Genomic DNA, 22489 nt, shown 5'->3' on the forward strand with positions numbered 1-22489 from the left:
ATTCACACACACACACACACAAACACAAAGTTTTTTTTTAAAGGAGACGGAAGTTCTCATCTGGTGTCGCCCATCTTTGATAAGGGCGTCGCTGCTCCCAGACTTCATAACAGCACGCTGGAGTTTTTAAGTCTGCCATCTTACATTGGGCCGGAAGGGAAGGAACAACTAAACCTGGACTGAATAACGTTTCCTTTCAACTGCCAAGTCTCCCGGAAATTGAGCAGGGGAGCGGAAGTGGAGGGCCGACTGCCACTTGGCCTTTTCGGCGTTAGCGGAGGGAGATGAGAGATAATAGTGGGTTAGGCAAGAAAAGGGCGGGTGGGTTTTGTTCCCGCCTTCTGTTTCCATGGGTGTAATTGCTTATTGGCTGAGGAGGAGTTGAGCTTCGGTAATGAGGCCTGGTTCGCCTGCCCGCCTTCCCTCTGAAGAAAGCGGGGAGCCTCTTGCCTGAGCTGAAGGGAGCCCAGCTGAGGGGAAGAGGAGAAGCCGGACTCCGGGGCGGGACTTTGAGAAGCAGCCTCTTCGGGGGGTTTCCGTCAGTCTCGGCAACAAAACAGTTTGAACCTCTTGGCTTCTCTTTTATTCTGCACGAAAAACGGGGTGCTCGCCCCGCTTGCCTGACGCTGAGGGGCTCGGCCAAGGTGTTGGCCCATGTGGCTTTATTCGGAGCCGCGAGGGCAAATTCCTCTGCTGAGCCGCTGAGCCTGGAGGAGAAGCCGGCCATGGATGACTTTTTATCCATTAGTTTGCTCTCCCTCGCCATGCTGATCGGCTGCTACGTGGCGGGGATCATCCCTTTGGCCGTCAACTTTTCCGAGGTAAGGAAGGGTCGGTCTGAACACCTGCCGTCCAGGTGTGCGGAGGAAGGCAAGAGTTCCGGAGAGCCGACGGCGTCGGGTTTTTTCACTTCTGAAGACCGATATTGAGGTGGGGGAGGGGGTTGTACAGGACAAATGAAATCAACGCAATAGGAAACGAAAATCCTCGTTAAATAAACTTTAGAATAAGCTCATTCAGGTTCGCGGTTTTTAACCTCAATGCTTGTATTGCAGTACTAGGAAGGAAAAATGCAGAAAGAAAGAAAAAATGTGTCAGCTTTGAGATATCTTGACTACAGGTAGTCCTCGGTTATGAACTAAATTCGTAATTTAGAAGTTACAACAGTACTGAAAAAAGTGCCTTTTGACCATTTTTCACACTTATGACTGTTGCAGCATCCCCGAGGTCATTTGATTTATATCGGGATGCTTAACAACTGGTTCAAGTTTATGATAGCTGCAGAGTCCTGAGGTCTTGTGATCCCCTTTTCTGACCTGACAAGCAAAGTCAGTGTGGAAGCCAGATTCACTTAACAACCATTTTACTAATTTAACAACTTTGGTGATTCACTTAGCAACTGGGGAAGGAAAGGTTGTAAAATGGTGCAAAACCTACTTAACAAATTTCTTACTTAACAACATAAATTTTGGACTTAATTGTGGTTGTAAGCCAGCCACATACTATACCTATACTCAACTAGAGAATTTTCCTCTCCAATTCTTTGCTCAAAGCCCAGTTTCCTTTTGTGGTGTCAAATATTAATATCTTCAGCAGTTTTAAAGTTTGTCTGGAGTAGCAATCTTTTTTTAAATTTGATATAAGAAATCATTTTGCTGTATGCAACATCCTGATTTTTTCCCCAGATAATTGCCCTATTCTTTTTTCAGTACTGTTGGCTAAAATTTGTTTAAAGAAACCTTACTTCACATAGTAGTTTTTCTCTGATCTCTTGCATATGTGCATTTAAAAGTGAGTGTATTAAAAAAAATATACATCCCCACTTTGTATTTATATGCAATGTAGTAAAATATTCTACATTTTGGAATGAATAGTTTCCAATATATTTTAAAAGACTCAGAAAGCTAAAAGCAGCTCTGTATATTAATTGTGATTGTACTCAAATTATGCATGTGATGCCAAAACATCCTGCCCATGATATAAAAAAATATTCTGATTATACAAAGTTTTCTGAAAAATGCACCTTATTTTAATAATGGAAGCCAAATTCAGTGAAGCATATGGAACTGTCACTGAAGTAAGGCTTAATTAATAAACAGCAAGTGCATAGTATGTCTAAAAATAACAAAACAGAATGCCAGGTTAAAATAACTTGAAGAAATTTTAACTATATTTTTATTTGTTTCCATCTTGTACAAATACTATGTTCATAGAAAAAAGAAACACAAAAACTTTCTAGCATGCTTCAAAATTTTGCAAGCCAATTGCCTAGTCATTTAGCTTATTACCTATACTTAATACTTGTGGGTGATCATCAGGTCTGCCTGTTTAGAGAAAATAGGTTCTTTATTTTCCAAATTATGTGAGAAAATAATTTTCTAAACTGGAATTGCTGTAAGGATTTGAAAATGTGAAAATCTCAGGATTGTTTAAATCAAAGAAACTTTAAATAGCTAATAAAATATTAATCTAAATTAATAAATTTAATTTATTAAAATTAATAAAATGTTAATTTAAACTTTTTCTCAAATGTAAATTTATATTGTTTCACACTGAAATCTCTGTCTACTTCTTTGAGTAGCCTCCATTCATTTTCAGAGTTAAATAAGTCTTTATTTCTTCATTAAACTTATTTCTATGCTATGACAATCAAGAGACTCTTACATACTGTGAGCAACCTTCAACTTTTATAAAAGAAGATTAATGTTGCTTTAAATGTGTAAATAAAAAGATATTGTGAATAGCTCACTGTGAAAGCATCGAATGCATATTTCATATACATTTGCATAGTCTAATTTCCTTAATAAAATATAATAACATCAGGTGTCTTGAACAAAGCATTCCAAGAACATTTGTGGATTGTGTATATTATAATTGCATATTTATTGTAAACCATAAAATCTGGCTTTTGTTACTTTTATTAATGTCTGCTTCATCTTTAAAGGATAGGATTATATGCTTTCATATGATCAAATGTTTTACTTTAGATTATTTTTAAAAAAATATGAGACCACCTGTTTTTTTCTGATAGACAGTTCATTGTCATTAAGCTAACGTGCTTACACTGTATTGGCTAAAATGTGTGTTTTATACACATGCACTCCAGAAATCTCTTGAGTGATAAACTTCCCCTTTTGAAATTTGTCATGTTACTGGAATAAGAATCAAACAAGTTATGAAAATATCAATGTAAAGCAGTCCTCGGTTCAGATAATATATAGTACTTAGAAACAATTAATTACTGTATAAAAGAGATATACTATATATCTCTTTTATTTGTGTAAGTAGGCATCCACATTTCTATACTTTGTATTCAGGATGAGGATATTGGAAAAATACCTATTTGTGTGTGTGTGTGTTTTGGAGTGGGAGACAGTAAAGTATATGGAACTGTCACTGAAGTAAGGCTTAATTTATAAACAGCAAGTGCATAGTATGTCTAAAATACTATGGGAGTATTTTACAGGGAGAAAGTACAATATGGTTCAAAGGTCTGATAGCAAAGATGTCTATGACCTTTTCTAGTTCCAAGCTAAAGATGAAAACCGGTTAGCTGGGTTACAACACCTCAGTTATCCACCATTAAAGTGAGCATTGGAGATGAAGGATGTGACTGTTTTCTCCATATATATTACACACACATATATACAACATTTATCTTCAAATTGCCTTTGATTTAATTATTTTATGTTTTGTTTTCAGGAAAGATTAAAACTTGTTACAGTTCTTGGTGCCGGGCTCCTTTGTGGAACTGCCTTGGCTGTCATTGTGCCTGAAGGAGTACATGCACTTTATGAAGATCTTTTGGAGGGTAAGAAAATAACTCTTATTCTGGTACAAGGAATTTGGAATAAAACAGATCTTTTGCTCAGACTATAAACATTTACTCTTATAGAAGAGAGATTTGTTTTTCCCTCCTCAAAATTAAATGCAAAATGTAGATGCACTTTACTTTTTTAAAACAGATTTTATCGAATGGCACTTTAAAATTTAATTGTGATACATTGCGATTCAAAGCTATATATAAAATTATATAGCTTTTTCTTGGTTAGTTTCTTTCTCCAAGTTTGCTATTTCCTGGCTTTTACACCCAGTTGCAACTGTTGTGATTTAAAAGGGATTTATAAATTGAAATCTTGTAGACTATATGTTCTAGTTCATGTGACCACAGTTCAGCATCCTATGGCTTTCTCTTTTTTATGTTTATAAACATTAGATGATGTTTCAAAAACAATGTAGGAGCTTGAAGGTAATATAGAGGTCAGGGAGAGATCTATTTCTTATTTCCTTCACTTGATCTAGCAACTGGATGTAATTGTGAAGAATCATTGACTGCGGCAGGCTGAAATCAGATGAATAAATACCATTGGAGAATGTATTTAAAATAAGCAAATTTATGCAGTTTATATAATTACATACTTTTGATTGTAACATAGACATTTTGGTAGTACAGTCTCATTTTCTGCAGAATCTCAATACTTTTTTTAAAAAAATAAAACATTTTCCTACCCATATATCAGCAAAATATCACATAATATGACATATGGTTATCTTGCTTGGGCAACTATATATGATTTATCAGCATCAATATTTTACCAAATGTTTATATTGTCACAAGTAGTCTAAGTTAGAGCACAGTGTGATGGCTTACCTCAGGGGTTCTCAATGGCACTAGGCTGCAGTATGCCAGAGACTGGGCCATGCAAACATGTGAGGCCCCATCCGCAGAATGCAGGCAGCATGCTAAATACCATGCCTCCTCTGGTTTGTGGGGAAAAAAATTCTCCACAGAATCTAGTGCCCAAAAGGTTGGGGACTGCTAGATTACATGGTTAGGACACTGGGTTGGAGGTTAGCAAACGTAAGGACTGCTTGGGGGGGGGGGGGGTTAGGTCCTGTCATTTGCTCCAGCTCTTTAACAGGATATAAAAGGACACCCCACCCCCTGCAGGTGTTTCAACCCCCACCCTAATGGTGCTCTTATCAAGTAATCCTTTCAACCCGGAAGCTCCTTACAGGAATACAGCAAATGGCCAGGCCTTATGTTTATTGAAAGGGAAGCCTTTAATAGTTCCTTGCCTCTTTAAAATCTTTTTCATGTTAATGAGGGGAGGGACAGAACAGAGTGCTGATAAGTATTAAGAAAATAAATATAGCTTTGGTGGAACTTAGATAAGTAGGAAATTAGAGTTTCTCAGTGGAGGATAGCAGATTATTTTGGCCATAGAAACACTTATCTAGGCTTATTATGATAGTCCCAACTCTCATGGCCTTCTATAAGCAGATGAGAAACATGTGTTTCCTAGAGGACTTTAGAGTTTAACTGTATTAGCAATAACATTTCTTTTAATTTTCTATTTTAGTTTGTACTTTTGTTACTGTTTAGTCATTCAATTTTGTATATTTCTAATAAGCATGTTTTGTAAAATGTCTAGAGTCCATCTAATGTTAGGTGTTCAGATAAATTTAATTAAGAAATGCTGCTTGGATTTCTTTTTAAAAAATGTGCAAAACCAAAAATTTTCTGGTGCTTATAATGATTTCATTTGTAAAATAGTTAAAATGATTTATCAATCCATCCCAAATTATTTTCCTAAACCTCCCCCTGCCCTCCATAAAACTCCAAGTTACTGGCTTTGTGGGGTGGGGTGGGGACTGCCTTTGAGTCAGTTTTTGACTTCTGGAAATTCCTTATTTTCTGAAGTGGTTTCCCATTGCCTGCTTCTTAGGGCTAAGAGAGAACTGCCCAAGGTCACCTAGGTGGCTTTGTTCCTAAGGCAGGACTAAAATTTAACTGGTTTCTAGGCTAGTGCCTTAACTCCTCCACCAGGTTGGCTCTCATTACTGGCTATTATTCCCTGTAAATAACTTCAGTTCAAAACCTTTGTTCAAACATTACATGACTGTTAAGCAATGTTTACTAATTGGGGGGATGGGACAAAGGTTATTTCTTCAAACCTAGTATTATTTGATAGTATACCTTGAAGCCTTTTTAGCATCCTGAACTATATCTTTCCTTCAGATACTTTTAATAAATAAATGATGTATTTATTTATTTGCAGATTGAAAGGATAAAATTTTTTAAAATTTATAACAAATACAAAAAAGAAAACAAGAGTAGAAAAAAGAAGACTTAACTATACCCTTATCTGTTAGCAGATGGTTTTAGATATTTGGCAATTCAGTGAAGGAAAGGCAGCAGTAGCTGAGAAAGGCATAATATTTTGCATTTTAGTTTGCTGATATTTGTGTCTCTGCAGAAATTAATAACCCTGGCAACTGTAAATCATAAGCATGATTTCTTCTCAAAAATACTATGTAATTGCAAGGAAGGATCAGGTCTGCATTCCATTTTAATGGAGTGTGGCTAGATAGAATGCATCTCAACACAGTAATTCTAGAGAGACAAGCATCCAAATAGCATCAGATTATTGCCAGATGTTAACGCTTTTCCTCTTCTTCATGGTTCTCATGGTTCCATCAGATGAACTGCTGGAAAGAGCTGCATTTGTCTGGAGGATAATAATCTGGGGCCATCCAAAGCACTAGATACAGTAGCTCTCCTGATGATTGCTTCTTAAAGAGTGAAGAAAACACAAATACACAAGAGTTTCTTTCCTCCCCTTCAAAAGAGTTCAGTGGATTAGTAGGACTAGGTTTCTCAATTCATGGTCCAATCACATGAAAAAAGAAAACATGAGCAAATGCTACGCAGAGATTTGCGTAATTTAAGAGGCCTGCATATTCCACTATTTATATTTTATATTGAACATTTCATTCAGTTTTGAATGATGTTACACATTTTAATAATATTTTAAATTGGAAGTTTAATAGAAGCAGTCTGGATGGTATATTTGAAGATTGAATATGATTGAGAACAGATTGTCAAGCTCACTGGAGCAGTCATGCAAAATAACCATGCCTAATGGCTGATGTATGATGTGATATATCTAAGAATAGTGGGCATTTCAAAGTATGTTTCTAGTATTAATCATTATTGCAAGAAATTCTGTGCTTATCATGTATCTTATTATTTGGATATCTTTTAAAAGCAGAGTCTTATTATTCAGTACCATAATTGTTTAGTTATCCACCCAGGAAATACAGTCACATGAAAAAGGAAGTATACTCCATTGAATGTTCCACTGTTTCAACATATTTCAGCATACAGATTTGATCTTCATTTTAACAATATTGATGATATAACAAATATTCACCATTTACATTTTATAGTCCATTCTGCAATTTAAAAAATATAAATGCAAATTTTGCACGTGGAAAAAGTATACTATGAAGTTTTTTTTTCTTTTTTAAAAATCATACATGGACATATCAATATTTTGTTTTCATTCAAATGGTATATTTTATTTATTTATTTGTCAAGTTTTGAAATCACACATCTCCCTCGCATAGGGACTTCAGGCATTGTGCAAATAAAATATTAAAACATAAAAACAATATATAAGATTTAAAATAAGGCAAAGATGATTAAAAATCAGTGTCAAGAGGAAGGAGGAGGACTTTCAGGAGGACTTGCCAGCCTCATGGTTGTACGCTGTATGCATGGCTGTGAGCGCAAAGCAAGTCATGTTTTCACATCTTTCTTAAAGGCCAGGAGAGTGGGGGCATGCCTCATCTCTAGGGGCATAAAGAGAGTTGATTTAATTGAACAAAAAGCTATAAAAATTAACTTCGGATTATTTAACAAAAAATTAACAGATATGCCATTTCATTATGTAGAAAAACTAAGCACACCCTTGACTCAAATACAGTGACTACTTTTTACCCAATATATATGTATGTTATTTCATAGGATATGGCTGCAGTATTATTATTTATCCCCTTTATTATTTTTTACTTCCCCCTTTTATTATTTGTAAATTTTAATGTTATTATTGTATTCTGTTCTTTTGCAAGTACACGGAGTTGTTCTGTATTGTAGACAAAGTCCTTGAGCGTCTAACCACACTTGGCCAAATAAATAAAGTATAAGTATACTCTATCCCTGCTATTGCTCCCTTTGGCAGAAACAATCTCAAATACACATTTCTTTTAACTGTCTATCACTTTCCGAGATCTACTGGGAGGAATTTTTTCCCACTCTTCCATGCAACTTTATTCCAACTGTGCAATATCTGAGGAGGTTTTTTGCATGCATAGCTGTTTCATCCCACAGTATGATAGGTTTTCTGGAATGTTTAGAGTCATGTTGCAAGGTTCACTTCACAAGGTGGAGCTTCATTCTTCTAACAACTGGTCTCACATTATCTAAACACCCTCTGGAACAATGAAAAATTCATAGTGGATTCTACGATGTGATCTCCCCAGGCCTTGATGCAGCACCAAACTGTAATATTTTGATCACCATTCTTGTTATAATCTTCATCTAGTGAAATTGGCCAAATAATTTGATATTTTTTTTTGCCTTGGCAGTTGAGAGCACATTGTTCTAGAAGTCCTAATGTTTGTCTAGGCATTCAAGAGCAAATGTGCTGTGATGTGTTTTTTTGGGCAACAAAGATTTCCTTCTTGAATACTTCCAATGTAAATCTGTGCAGCTTTCTAATGGTAGACTCATGACCTTTAACATTAGTGGTGAGACAGACTTGTGGGTCACATGGGGTTCTTTTTTCAGCAACATGGTTCTTCTGGGTTAAAGTTGCTGGTATAGCCTGGCCTGGGCAAGTTGATAGTTGTTTGAAATCTTCTCCATTTTATAGATTATTTTCTGGACAGTGGAATGATTGATTCCATTATTTGGCAATTTTAAAAAATCATTTTCTATCACTCATTGATATCTGTAACCTTCTTTCTGATGAGAGATCTCCTCTGATCAGACAGTTCTTTTGACCTAAGGAATGTGATACCACCCACTTCAGCAATAAAGAGCAAATCAAACTAAATGTCTTAAGATTTCAATATGACAGGTTCCTCCCAGATCCTTGGTAGTAATGTTCCACCTATTTGAACCTGATCTTGTGCACCTAGTCCTAATTTTAGATAACTGAGGTAATGATAAATATATGGATGTTTTTACATTTTTCACATGTATTTATTTATTTAAATTACAAAATGGACTACAAAATGTACATGTTCATGATATGTGTTATAACTTATTTATTAATATTATTGAAATGAAGATCAAATATATCTATGTTGGTAAAGGGAAAAAAAGGGGTGTACTTTTTCACATGAAAGTGGATTGATTTAAACCATAAAAATATTCTGCCAAAACAGAAAATGAATACAATAAAAAGAAGACTTTCATAAGACGTTGAAGATATTTTGCCCAAAATTCTTATTACTAGCCTTTAGTAATTCAGATTCCTGTCTGCTTTCTTATGCCTGCGGATATACACTTTTGTTTTCAGTTATTTGATGAAACAGTTATTTGATGTTACATTCAGATGTACAGTTATAGTACATTGAAGCAATTAGACTAATGCTTCTGATCAATTTTAAATCTTTTTTAAAAAAAAAAATTACAAGATTTGAAAATTAATTAGTCACTTTTAAAATTAAAAATGCCCCAAGGCATGTTTTGATTTGACTTAATTGAGGCTTCTGTGAGTCTAATTTCATTTGTTCTTTTTGGTCTCCTTTAGCAAAGCACCACCCAGTCAGTGAGAGTCAAAAGGTCATTGAAACTGAGAAAGCAGATGTTCCAGAGGTGCATGAACATAACCACAACCATGATCATTCAAGATTACATGCTTACATTGGTGTTTCTCTTGTTCTTGGCTTTGTCTTTATGCTGCTGGTAGATCAGATTGGCAATTCTCACGTCCACGCTGCAGATGGTAAGCCAAAATTTTCCTAATAGGCAATCAAAGTGAGAACAATTATTCATAAATATTCCAATAACTAAATATTTTTTGTACATGATACTGTGAATAAGAAAAAAGATGGGGGTGAATTTGGAGCAAAATAACATTATTTTCACCCTTATGATTTTGTGATCCAATGTTTGCTCAAAAGTTTACATTCTTAATGGTGAAAGAAAATGACCACGGAGGTGACTTTACAGCTGTAACTTCATGGACCAACCATAGCCACCATTGTTCAACGCTATCATAACTTCAAATTGTCACTGAACAAATGGCCATGAAGTGAAGACTACCTGCACAGGAAGGACTTTAAATGGATACTCTCAATTTAGAAATTGTAAAGTGTGAAATTTGTAGAGATTTTTTTGGAAAATGAACAAGTGAGCTTCTAGCTTTAAATGAAATTTACTAAACCCATGAGTAATTATTATTATTATTTTATTGTGTAAATAAAGCTTCTAATTAGTTACACAAAAAACAATTATGATGGCTTAATTCAGTGTAGTAGTATTGCCTGAGATTTCTACTATAAAACAAACTAGGTGGCAGAAAGTGTTTATTTTAACCAGAAAAAACTTGCTCATTGAATATTGAGCACTGAAACACTGTGCTTGGTTCTATGCAGGCACCTGTGGGGGCATGTCTTCCACACCAAGCCTCAGTGTTTTGATATAATAAGCATTTCACAGATAACATAATTCCATCTTCAGTATATTTCTTTAACCCATAACTAACCTATGGCAAGTCATAGTTACATTCTACTTGTCGGAAACTAGACACGTCAAGTTAAAACCATTGTTAAACCATGTAAAAGTGATTTGGAGCCCATGCTTTTCTGATTGCTCCATCTAACAGCTGCCTTTCAATATCGTGTCTGATTTTCACTGCTTAACAATGGTTACCTATCAATGTTAATCTGCCTCCGCCCAATTGGCTTTCCAGTATTTCCCAATACTTAAATTCTGGGTCTGTTGATTGGCCTGGGGTCCTGACGTGTATTTAGATCCTACTTCCACCACATTGCATATTGCCTACTTCTTTAACTATCTGTGAATTTTAATATTTATCATTTTAATATTGTAATGTTTTATATTTCATTTTTATCTTGTTGAAAGCCGCCTAGAGTCATTTGATGGCAAGGTGGGCATTATATAAATTTAATAAATAAATAAATATTAAACAGTATCTTTCAAAAGGTTTCACTTTCATGGAATATTTCATCCTCTTACATGGGAAGAAAGGAAAGAAGGAAGGAAAGATTCAAAGGCACTGACAAAGAATGTAATATAGATAATTTAATTTGATGAAAAATCATTATTGTAATCTATTTACAATACTGTAAAGTTATAGCTGCCAGTTCTTTAGCTGGTGTTGGCCTTCTTATGCATCAGGTTCTGATGGATTCAGAAACCAGCCATAGCAGGATATCCAAAATGTCTGCCTGCCTTTGCAGAGTTTATTGCTTTTTATACAGTTTTAACAAGTAGCAAAGAGTATATAGCAACAGCATTGTTATTAGTGTATTCTCCTTGTCAATCTTTAAGAACATCCCAGCCAAGGTAGAGTCTCGCATATCTTGATGGTTCCTGGTGGTGCTAATTAGGTGAGCTCATAGACATTTGAGGTAAACAGGTACTGAGGCATGGCAGTTTGCTGTGCACGGCCTCCACGTAACCTTTATATGTCCTCTATTCTTACAAGGTTCCTCCCAAAAGCATGGAATGTCATCATGTATCAGCATAGTATATGTGCAGATCCAAACCATGTAGTATTTTGCAATGTCTATGGGAAGTGCTGTCCAAATTTTTGGGTATGCACTATAACATAATTATACATTTTATAATATAAAAATAAAATGCCTATAACTCAGTCTTCTACTTTCTATTCAATCACCTTAACCGCTTTACTAAAGTGGCTCTTTATCCTAAATTAACTTCTGTTTTATTGTTAACTTTTCTAGCATTTCTTCATTTCAGTTTCTGTTCCTGCTCTCTTATTTATATCTTTTTAACTAAGATTTCTTTATTATTTCAGACCCTGAAGCAGCAAGGCCGGGCAATTCCAAAATTACTACTACACTAGGACTAGTTGTCCATGCAGCAGGTAGGTTAATTTTGTTGGTTGTTTATGTTTTTCTTTTAAAAAATGATGCAGGTATTGTCAAGTTATGAGAGTTAGCGTTAAGCTATCATTGCATGACATTATCCTACTAGTTACTGCTACTAATAATGGAATAATGCTGTGGACCTTCTTTTTATTCTTCTCCGCAAGTTTACTCCACTTTGAGATAAGAGAGGAGGGAAGAGGCTAAACTGAACTGCACGAATATTTGCCTGACGATTCTCTGCAACTCAGGGCTATAGTAATTTTTAATAGGAAAATACATATTTGATCCAGTCTATAGGCTTTAAGTTAGAGAGATTTCTGGAGCTTTATTTCTAATAAAAATGTTAATACTCTAGAATTACATTTGGAGACAATCTTTTAAAGTTTTTAAAAAGATCTAAACAAATATTTTTACTTTGTTTCTGCAAAACCATTACAATGTAATGTTAAAAAATATTGTGGTTTTTTGTATATTATAATATGAATTACTGCTTCTCTCTTGCTACTGTACCGTACTTACAGTTGCAAGAAAAAGTATGTGAACCCCTTGGGATTAGCAGACTATGTTCTTCTATTGTTGTGACTTAGATGAAATTCAGAGCACATTTTATGACCAATTCATGCAAAACTCCACGTACTCCATACTTTTTCTTGCAACTGTAACTATAAAATTTTTTACTGCTGCTACTTTAGACATTTGTTTCAAACACTGTAGCAATATATCTGAATTTTTAAACTGTAATCTTTTAAGACCCTGCCATATATTCCCTTTTCCACTTTTAGAATGAATCTTAGAACTTTAAATCCCCAATTAATTATGTAAAGCAAAATTGACATTTAATATACCTAGGTTTCACAGTGAATCTACCAATAATTTAAGGAGCAAAGTTATTAGTTGTAAATTTATTTCTTCATAATGTTGATTTAAAAGGCCAGCCTAGTTCAAAACTGACTGAAACAATTTGCTCTATGTTAGGTGACCAAGGCATGAAGGACTGTGACAAAGGACTCCCAGTTCAGGAAAGGGCATAGTTGGTGCACCAGATGAATATATGCAAGGGCCTTCCTGATCATATCTGGTTCCTGCTCAGAGAATAGAAACTGTGAATCCAGGAGGACCTCCTAATTATGCACCACCCCTGAATGGGGAAATACAACTGGATTAGATCACTGGGACCAGAAGAACCAAAAATATAGCAACAAAGCATATATTTTAACACAGTGTTGCAAAGAACTAAACAAAACTGTTGGCTATGTGACCATTCCTGATTCAAAACTGTTGCCATGGATCTACTCTGAAACATAAATATTAAAACCACCATCAGGAATGGGAGAGCAGGTTAAGATAAGAGAATCAGGTGACAGACTTACTCTTGTATAATTTAGCTCCAGTAATTCTTTGATCAGTGGATGAATTCACTGTTGTGTGCCTTGTTTTTCCTCCCTCCCTCATTAAGCTGATGGTGTTGCCTTGGGTGCAGCTGCTTCTACATCTCAGACTAGTGTCCAGCTAATAGTATTTGTTGCAATTATGCTGCATAAGGTAAGCTTTGTGTATGAAGCTTTTCCATGCTTCTTTCATCAGTAAATGATATTTGTTATTAGGCATCATAGACTTCAATGAAGTACAGAAACTATTTTTTAAAAATATCCATGCACTTTTTAGAGCATTTGTTTGCTTTTGTATTTAGGATTGCATCTAAAAGTAGATGTATGCAGTTACGTACTATATAGGTAGAAGTTTTGTGCTAGCCCAGTAATGACATGTGCCGTGTTTTGACCCCCGAAATAAGCATTTGGCCTTATTTTTGGGGAGGTCTTATTATTTTTGAGGTGTAGGAGGCAGCGAGCATGGTCACCTAATGGCTGCTGCTGTGTTGCAATATTTTTGGGGAGGGCTTATTTTAGTGCATGTGCTCAAAAGCCCTTTGGGCTTATTATCCAGGGAGGTCTTATTTTCAGGGAAACAGGGAGTAAGTAGCAGTGCTTCTTATTGCTGAATTTAATTGACTTAGAAGGTACTTTACATATAGCTAATTTTCATTAGAATCACATAGATCTTTTATAAAAGAGAGTGGCTAATTCTGGAAAAAATTTGGGCCTGAAACTATACTAACTTTATATTTTGGATTTGTTATAGAAACAGGACCAAGCAATCTCTTTGATTTTCCAGAATTACATTCTAATTCGACTAAATGGCTGCCATAGAAATTGTATTTTCACAATATGCCATGGTGCATGTTTGTAATCACAAAATTACCTGAAGGAAAATTAATAGGTTTGCTACTCACCAGCCTCTTTAGTTCTCCAGGATGCTTTTATCATAATAATCTGGATGTATATTATTAATTTTAAATATTAATATTAAAAATTAAAATAAGCATTTTAGTATTTGTAAATAAGAGCTAACTTTTTTCATTTGTATGGCATATAGCGTTATAAAAAAAAGAAAAGAAAAAGAAGTATTTTATTATACTCAAAATGTGCTATCCTCCCTATCAGATACAGTGTTTTAGTAGCAACTCTACTATCACACATTAAGGAAGTGCTATACTAATGATAATTTATATTCAACTATCAGAAAAACTTAAGGAAGGGCTCAGTAATGTGCTACTGGCATTTGATCATACTAAACATTCTATTTGGCAAAGGGAGTACAACTTGTTTTATACTCGAGCATTAAATATTTTATTGCTTTTATGTTGTAGGCACCTGCTGCTTTTGGGCTTGTCTCGTTTCTTATGCATGCTGGCCTTGAACGGAATCGAATCAGGAAGCACTTGCTGGTTTTTGCACTAGCAGCGCCTGTTTTGTCAATGGTGACTTATTTGGGATTAAGCAAGGTAAAACAACTGGGAACCATGAACAGTTTTAAATAAGGAGGTTAATCATATTTACTAGCCAATTGTGCATCAGTATGTTTGTTAGGGAAGCAGTATTGCAGATGCTTAAATATTTGGTATTTTGTTTAATGTAGCATTTTTGCTGGGTAATGAATTGTTCTTTGAGTGAAAGTAGTGCATACAAAATTCAATTAATTTTTTTAACTAACACCAAATTATGAATGTTATATAAGTCATCTGTCCAGCACAAAAATTTGCAGGATAAATTTTTCATTGGTAGTAGAGGATTTTAGATCTCCAGAACATTAGTTTGTCTTTGAGGTAAGGTATAATGGTTTCTAAAGATGTTTTTGAAATTTCAGTAGAGTAACCATTGAAGTACAATTTAAAGAAGGATGAGCATTGTATTTTATCAGCATTTTTCCTTTTTTTATTTTACAGAGCGGTAAACAGGCACTTTCAGAAGTCAATGCCACTGGAGTTGCCATGTTGTTCTCTGCTGGGACTTTCCTGTACGTTGCCACAGTTCATGTTCTTCCCGAAGTGGGTGGAATGGGACATAGCCATAAACCTGACTCTGCTGGAGGCAAGGGACTCAGTCGCTTGGAGGTGGCTGCATTGGTTCTGGGTTGTTTGATTCCTCTGATTTTATCTATTGGACACCAACATTAAAACTTGGAAGACCAGCATTCTCCCCCTCAATCTGATATAAGCAGCAGTCAGTTGCTTTTTTTATTGCTGTCTCTCTTACCTTGTTAACCACCCAATGTATGCTAAGAAGTTGGAGAGGATCACCATTTCAACAAGAAAACTGTGGGAAAACCCAATATAAGTGAGAGAAAGAGTACTCTTCGACAGCTAGTTATAAATCCTGCATAATTTCTTTTTTTCTAAAGATATTTTAATTATGACTTCCTACCTATTCTCAGGGAAGCTGGAACTTGGATATTATCTGGGAAGATCCTTGCAATTCATCATGAAATCATAATCCAAGTATTCTGTATGTCAGCATTCAGAGCTGATCTCTTGACATTATGATGCTACCTTCTAATATGCGGGAAGATTGTTCACATCTTCCAAATGTTCATGTATTAATAATGGCATGGGCTGACTTAGAAGGAGGATCTGGTGAAGAAATATTTGAGGATAAAGTTGTAGGCAAAATTTGTATTGAATAAAGAAGTTCAATAGGATTCTTGCATTGAATTATAATGAAAGCACATTTGTTCCTTGATTTTAACAGGTTAGACAGTACGGAAGAGAGCCACATTCAGCAGAAGGTTAGATTGTTCTGCGCTCTAAGGAATATTATTGTTTATTCAAATAAATGCTAGTTTATTTACAAAATTTTGCTTTTCAAGTAGAATAAGTTAAGCCCTGTTCATCAGACATCAACCTCAAAAGCTAAAACTGTAATACTTTCTGATATTATTACCAAAAATCATTCCAGGTTGTGAGCTTGTATTGAATTAAATGTCTGAAGTCTGCTAAAACTGAGTATCAATGCACCTCTGGAACACAATTCTATACATTGTAGTGGTTCGAAAAGGTAACTGTAATTATTTAAAAAAACCGGTCAAAGCCATTGACTGAAAAAATTAAATGGTTAAAATATATGTTGGTTACTGGTGCACAGTTTTATATATGCTTTAAATTTTCAATCACATTGTCAAAAGTCTTTCATTAATAGTTAAAAATTTATTTATAAACAAGATGAAATGGTGTTTGAGTGAAATGATTTTTACTGGACTGGTTATTCCAAGAGATAAATGTATTCCTATTTTCAGTAATCTTTTGCAGTCCAGTAATTAATGAAACTTCTTTTCCATGCCTGCCTTGCTCACATCTTATATTTTCTTGACAGTGGATGTTAAGTTGTTCACAATGGTTAGGCTTTAACTGGCAGTTCCTACCTATTGAGTAACTTACTGGTTGTGCATCAATAGGCAATATCAGTTTTTCATTTTAAAAAATCTTGCCTTTTTGGAGGGATGGCATTATGTCAGAATCAGAAAGGAATTAACATTAAATAATATAGACAAGATTGTTTCTAAGTTTTTTTTAAGCTAATACTCAACAGACCTATTGACTCCTATTCTTTCCAATATGTGTTTATCAGCTACATACATTTATATTATCAATAACTGGGATACATCATCTATGCTATTGTGGATCAAGCATCATAAAATGGTGCTATCAATTGCCTACTGCATCAAAAATGGATCTACCAGTTGTGCTTGATCTGTAAGAAAGCACTTCAAAGATTACAGTTTTAGAATTTTATTCTCTTCTGTGCTAGAAGAGAAAATAAAAACACATTTGTCAAAACATGGGACGAAAAACCCAGATATTCTATTTTATATATGAATTGTGTTGGTTTATGTGGCTGTCACGTTTGCAGAGTTAATGATTGAAAATAAAAGTCATAAAATGCCAAATTATCATTGCTGGGAAAAATGACAAGAATATCTATTCTTCAAACTAGCAAGTTGGGAAATAATGGCAAAATGGCAAGTCATGAAACTTGATTGAAATGTCATTAATATAGAAATATTTGGAAAAAGAGTAGGGGTTCTGGGATACAATTTTGAGTTGAAATCAACATTTTTTTAAAAAAATATTTGATTGTTGTATGTAACAGAGAGAGAACTTCAGGAATTCTGTTTTAAGCCAGACTCAGCTTTAAGTGCTTACTGTTACTTGCAAAACTTAATTGGAAACTACCTAATCTAATCAGATTTGTGAAAGGAAGTCTGTTAATTCTATCTTTCCTGTTTCACTACCCTGGACTCAGTATCTAGAACTAAATTATTATTTATAAGGCAATGAATATGCTTAATGTGTGATGTTTATTGCACAATAAACACCATAAGCCAGTACAGGGAATGCTTGTGGGGCTGATTTGCTCCTCTGTGGGAGCAAAGGTGCCTTGAATACTTTGCCAGTATTTAATTGCTAACTACTATTGTAGCAGTGGTGAGCCTTGAGAAGTGAATTTCTAAATAATAAAACAAATTCTGTAGCACAATTCCAGAAATTTGATCTCTTGTAATACTGAGAAGCTCCGTTTTGACAAATCATCTGGATTTGAGCATATGGATTTTAACCTTGCCCAGGTTTTAAAAATCAATGCAAATCATTGCTTTTTGTAGTCTAATTCTACTCATCTTGACTTTTATTACTAATCATATCCAAATTGTATTTTGAACTTCCCAGTAAACCTAAAAGCCATGGATTGCTAAAATAGAGATGCTTTATTAATACATTCTTACAAATTCCAACACTTCCAAAGGTCACATCAGTTGTAGACTGAGTTGAAAGTGGAAATGTTTACTATGAATTGTGTCTGTATGCAACATTACATTCAGTCACCTAATTGCCATTATTCATAAAACAATCTTTTCCCTATGCTGGAGAAGCTTAAGTTTGCAATATTTGACAGATATACTAAGGAAATGCAGTATCTTCAATTGAAAGGAAATGTCTTGGAATTTCTGAAACCGTGGAAAAGAAAAGCTCAAAAGTGATTTTCCAGTATCCTGTGAAAATAATTTTTAATATCCAGCTGTACCAGAATGGGAAAACTTGAACAATAAATAGGGCTGCTGTGCTATTTTATGATGAACCATAGGTAACTTGGAACATGGGAAGCCCTTGCAGCAGCATTTGAAGGAGATTATCCATTTCAAAAAGATACGAACTTTTAGGTGGTTCTGTTACGTCCCTAACCAGCTATGATTTTATGGGCAGTGTTCCCTGGTCATAGCTGTATACCTGATTCCGTGTACTAAAGTGTGATTTTAATGTCTTTTCTAAATCATTTGTACACATGAGATCATTCCATGGATGGCTGCCTTATTTTTAATTTTTTCACTTTAATTGTGAACTGTTTAAATATGTTTTTATTATATTAAAAATTATTTGCTGCATTGTTGAAATAAGTTGTCTCATTTTTTAATGGTGACAAAAAAGCAATATGTAGATTATTCAAGGGGAAATGGTTTATAGTTTGCTTTATCTCATTTACTCAGTTCTAGAAACAGATTTGATTAAGCCATTTTAGAAGAACCTAGTGAAAAGCATAATAAATCAGCATACTTTGTCATCCCTCCCCCAGTGCATCCAAATGTAACATGCCAAAGTATTAAATGTACTTACTAAATATTTTTTTCTTATTTTCAAAACTTGTTGGTGATTTACATATCTTTGAAGACCATTGGAAACTTCAATTGGACCATAATGCACCAGCCCAGCTAATTATGTATATTTATTATGCTGGCATGATAACGTCAGGCTAGATGCAATTCAAAGTGCTGGTAATACCCTACCTGACAGGATTGTGTTGCCTGTCGAACCAACTGCTCCTGTGGGTATATTTGCCCATCCCCATACATTCTGAAGGAGAAGGCAAACTCTTCATTGAAATCATTGAAATTGTCATGAGGTGTGCCTTCTCTGTGATGTACCCTGCCATTTGAAATGATCTTTTCTTAGATATAAAGTTGGCCCCAGCTATGCATGTCTTTAGGAGGGAAAGCAGTGAAGACCTGGCTTTTTTCTCCCAGTTCTGGGATCAGGTTGAATTGAGTCCACAATGGTAAGAGAAAGATTTTCAGTTCTCTTTGGTCATTGTTCAGTATATTTTAATTTGTTGTTTTGTATTAATTATGGGCTTCTTTTTGTCCACTACCCAGAGTCACCTGGTTTGATTTCGGCAGCCGTGTAAATGTATAAATGATCACAAATGTACAACATGCTATTAGCTCCAGACATTTCTAAGGGAAATTTATTTTAAAAAATCCAAAGTTAAGTTTGTTTAAATGGAGCTGGAACATCTTGGAAACTTACTCAGGTACCTATCCAGATGGATAGAAAAAGGAAATTATTGTTAATGTATTTTATTTAACATAAACTGCTCAAACTTTTGACAGATAGAATCCTGTGTACAGAACTTGCTATCCAGTCTTTTATATGAAAATGCTATTGTACTGCCAGGTTTTAGGCATCTCTGTTAAAAAATGCGGGTAGGTATAGAGGTTGGAGAGAGAGGCTTGTAAATAAATATGCGCAAAAGTGACCAGGTAGTTTTGTCAATCTCTAGTTGGTCTTTCCGAGTATGGACCACAATCTTAACAATTGGGTAGAGCACTTCCCCCAACCATCTGTGCCCTACGATAGTGGGTTCCCATGATTTTAGTGATAAGACTATTATGGGAGTTGGAGAGGAAGATAACAGGAAATTACACAATTGAATCGGGTGTAGATAGAAGACAAGATTTCTTCTAGTAACTGATCCAGTCTATTTGGAGCTATTAGAGAATTTAGCAGGAATAGTCTGGCAATACAATTACTACCTATAACTATCAGACCACTAGTGGAAAGAAATTTATTGACAACAAAAATGGTTACAATTGCACACTTTTGGGGGCATTTGGGATCTAATTGCCCATCTTTGGGGTTGCTTTTTTCTGTTAAATAGGCTAGTAATAATAATGAAGAGATTCATACTATAATGAATTTTGGAGAAATAGGTTGCTATTTTATAACACCACAGTTTAAAAATGTTATTGGGAGCAGATAACAAAGTTTCTTATTGGTGAGAAAATATTTTCAAGGGGGATTTGAGGACATCTCATTTCTTCTATATATTATATATGAATTTAAATTTTTTTATCATGGCAGGTAATCAAAACGATATACCAATTTGACTTGGAATGAATGAGTTGAAGTTTATTTTCTACAATTTGATATCAAAGGATGCAGCAGTTGATTGAGTCAAAATTGGACTCATTTGCAGTGATTGCAAATTATGTATTAGCATTTTGAGATTTCCACTGAATAACTGATACACTCTCTGTTCGTTTTATTTCTGGAAATATCTTAAGAAGCCCTTTGTTATTCTTTATTAAAAGTCAGTTCATTCTGAGTTTTAATTTTCCTGATAGCTCTTTAAAGTTCTGGACTACCTATATCTCTTCTTTGATGACCTGTTTTTTCCCATATTCTATTCTACAGGTTTGATTTTTGTTTTTGTTTTCTGATTTCAAGTAAACTTTAAATAACATATTAGTTAGCTTCCATTTTAAAAAAGGTGAAATCTGGAGCGCAAACTAATGTTCCTATCTAACCCATATGTTTTAAAGAAATTTTTTTAGAAACTTAAGTTGAGAAATTATAAAATGGTAATCCTATCTGAAATTTTAGACAAGCAAGGGTTAACCATTCCATAAACCACATCTCCCACACTGCAATGCTCAAAAACAGAAGTGTGGCTTCCAACATCATCTCAGTACTCAAGAAGTCCTGCCAAGATTCTTTGTTGAGATGTAGTTAGGCAGAAGCATCTCTAAATACATCCATGACCAAACCCATAATGTATGGGACAGTTTCCAATATTCCACACAGGTTGAAAATGAATGCATGCAAGAGAAGAAAGCCTGGTTTTTAACTGTCCTGTTGCTATTGCTGCATTGCTGAATATGTTCTCACACCTCTGCTAGAATTTGTTCAGGCAGTTTGTTTTGAGACAAGAAGGTCAAATGGTTTTGCATTGTAAGTAGGTTTCACATACTGTGGTTTGAGGTTAAACTATTGCATATAATACATATTTCTATTTATATCATGGGATATTATTATATACATTGTTTGCACAAACAATTCCATGCCAATCAACCATTGTAACTACCCAGAAAAACTGATAATTGGTTTAGTAAGAGCTTACTTTTTAAACAATTTCTGAACATGTTATTGTTAAGCTTTAATAAAACAATTTTTGCTGTATTTTCTTTCCCTATCTCTGCTTTAAAAGAGTGCAGGTGCATTATTCTTTTTTAAAATAATAATAATGGAGTTCTGTGGCTGAAATTTCACAAAGTTAATGTGCTCTGAAAGCCTAACGGTTTCCATCCTGTTCTGCCAAAAGAATGCCTTCCATGATAGCTTCTCATCAAATCTTCTTTTCAAACTATCTCTGAGTGGTTTAAACTGAATCTTGTCTTCAAATCTTGGATCACAAGTTACATGTAGGTTGCAGTGGTGGGATTCAATTTTTTTTACTACCAGTTCTGTGGGTGTGCCTTAGAGGACATGGTGTGGCTTAGTGGGCATGGCAGGGGAAGGAGACTCCAAAATCTCCATTCCCACCCCACTCCAGGGGAAAGTTACTGCAAAATCGCCCATTTCCTCCCAATCAGCTGGGACTGGGGAGGCAGAGAATAGATGGGGGTAGGGCTAGTCAGAGGTGGTATTTACCGGTTCTTCAAAACTGGTCAGAACCTGCTGAATACCACCTCTAGTAGGCTGTGAATGAATGTTGAGATGTATCGTTCGGAGCTCTTACCATAGATTCTTGTGGGGGTTTTTTAATCTCAGAGAAAATTTAAAATGATTTTAAAAATATCTTGGTTCACAAATTAAAATTGAGTCTTTTCAACCTTAAATCTCACATTTGAATGGAAACTTGGCTAGTGGGATTTATATTCAAATATATAGTATGTGAATGCTCAATGTTTGAACAGACACAATCTTCACTGAGCTCAGAGGTGGTTAGTCCCATCCAGTGTATTCATTAAAGGAACCCTTTGTGCCATAACTATCCCCAATATTTTTTTCAAGCAGCAGAAGGCCCTTCTTGGGTCCTCCTCCCATTTTATCTTTACAACAACCTGACAAGGTAAATTGGGCTGGTTACTGCCTCTCAGCACAAGAATTACC

General features: G+C 34.9%; 1 protein-coding gene across 1 annotated transcript; it reads left to right on the top strand.

Moving 5' to 3' along the window:
- Window positions 1–218: 218 nt before the first annotated feature.
- On the top strand, window positions 219–18705 carry SLC39A9 (solute carrier family 39 member 9). The gene is made up of 7 exons (XM_014060256.2): window positions 219–821; window positions 3703–3811; window positions 9606–9800; window positions 11862–11930; window positions 13391–13476; window positions 14642–14776; window positions 15218–18705. Exons 1-7 carry the CDS (start codon window positions 726–728, stop codon window positions 15446–15448), a joined length of 921 nt encoding a protein of 306 aa, XP_013915731.2. The 5' UTR covers window positions 219–725; the 3' UTR covers window positions 15449–18705.
- Window positions 18706–22489: the final 3784 nt, after the last annotated feature.

The sequence above is a fragment of the Thamnophis sirtalis genome, unplaced genomic scaffold (assembly GCF_051295495.1).
Source record: "Thamnophis sirtalis isolate CommonGarterSnake01/CBP01778 unplaced genomic scaffold, rThaSir2_p1.2 scaffold_1, whole genome shotgun sequence".
Classification (NCBI taxonomy): Eukaryota; Metazoa; Chordata; class Lepidosauria; order Squamata; family Natricidae; genus Thamnophis; species Thamnophis sirtalis.

Excerpts from the sequence above, each read along its gene's own strand:
- SLC39A9 (XM_014060256.2), top strand. The coding sequence starts at position 726 with ATGGATGACTTTTTATCCATTAGTTTGCTCTCCCTCGCCATGCTGATC. Across the intron at positions 3,812-9,605 it reads TTATGAAGATCTTTTGGAGG|CAAAGCACCACCCAGTCAGT; the intron begins GTAAGAAAATAA and ends GGTCTCCTTTAG. Across the intron at positions 9,801-11,861 it reads TCACGTCCACGCTGCAGATG|ACCCTGAAGCAGCAAGGCCG; the intron begins GTAAGCCAAAAT and ends TTATTATTTCAG.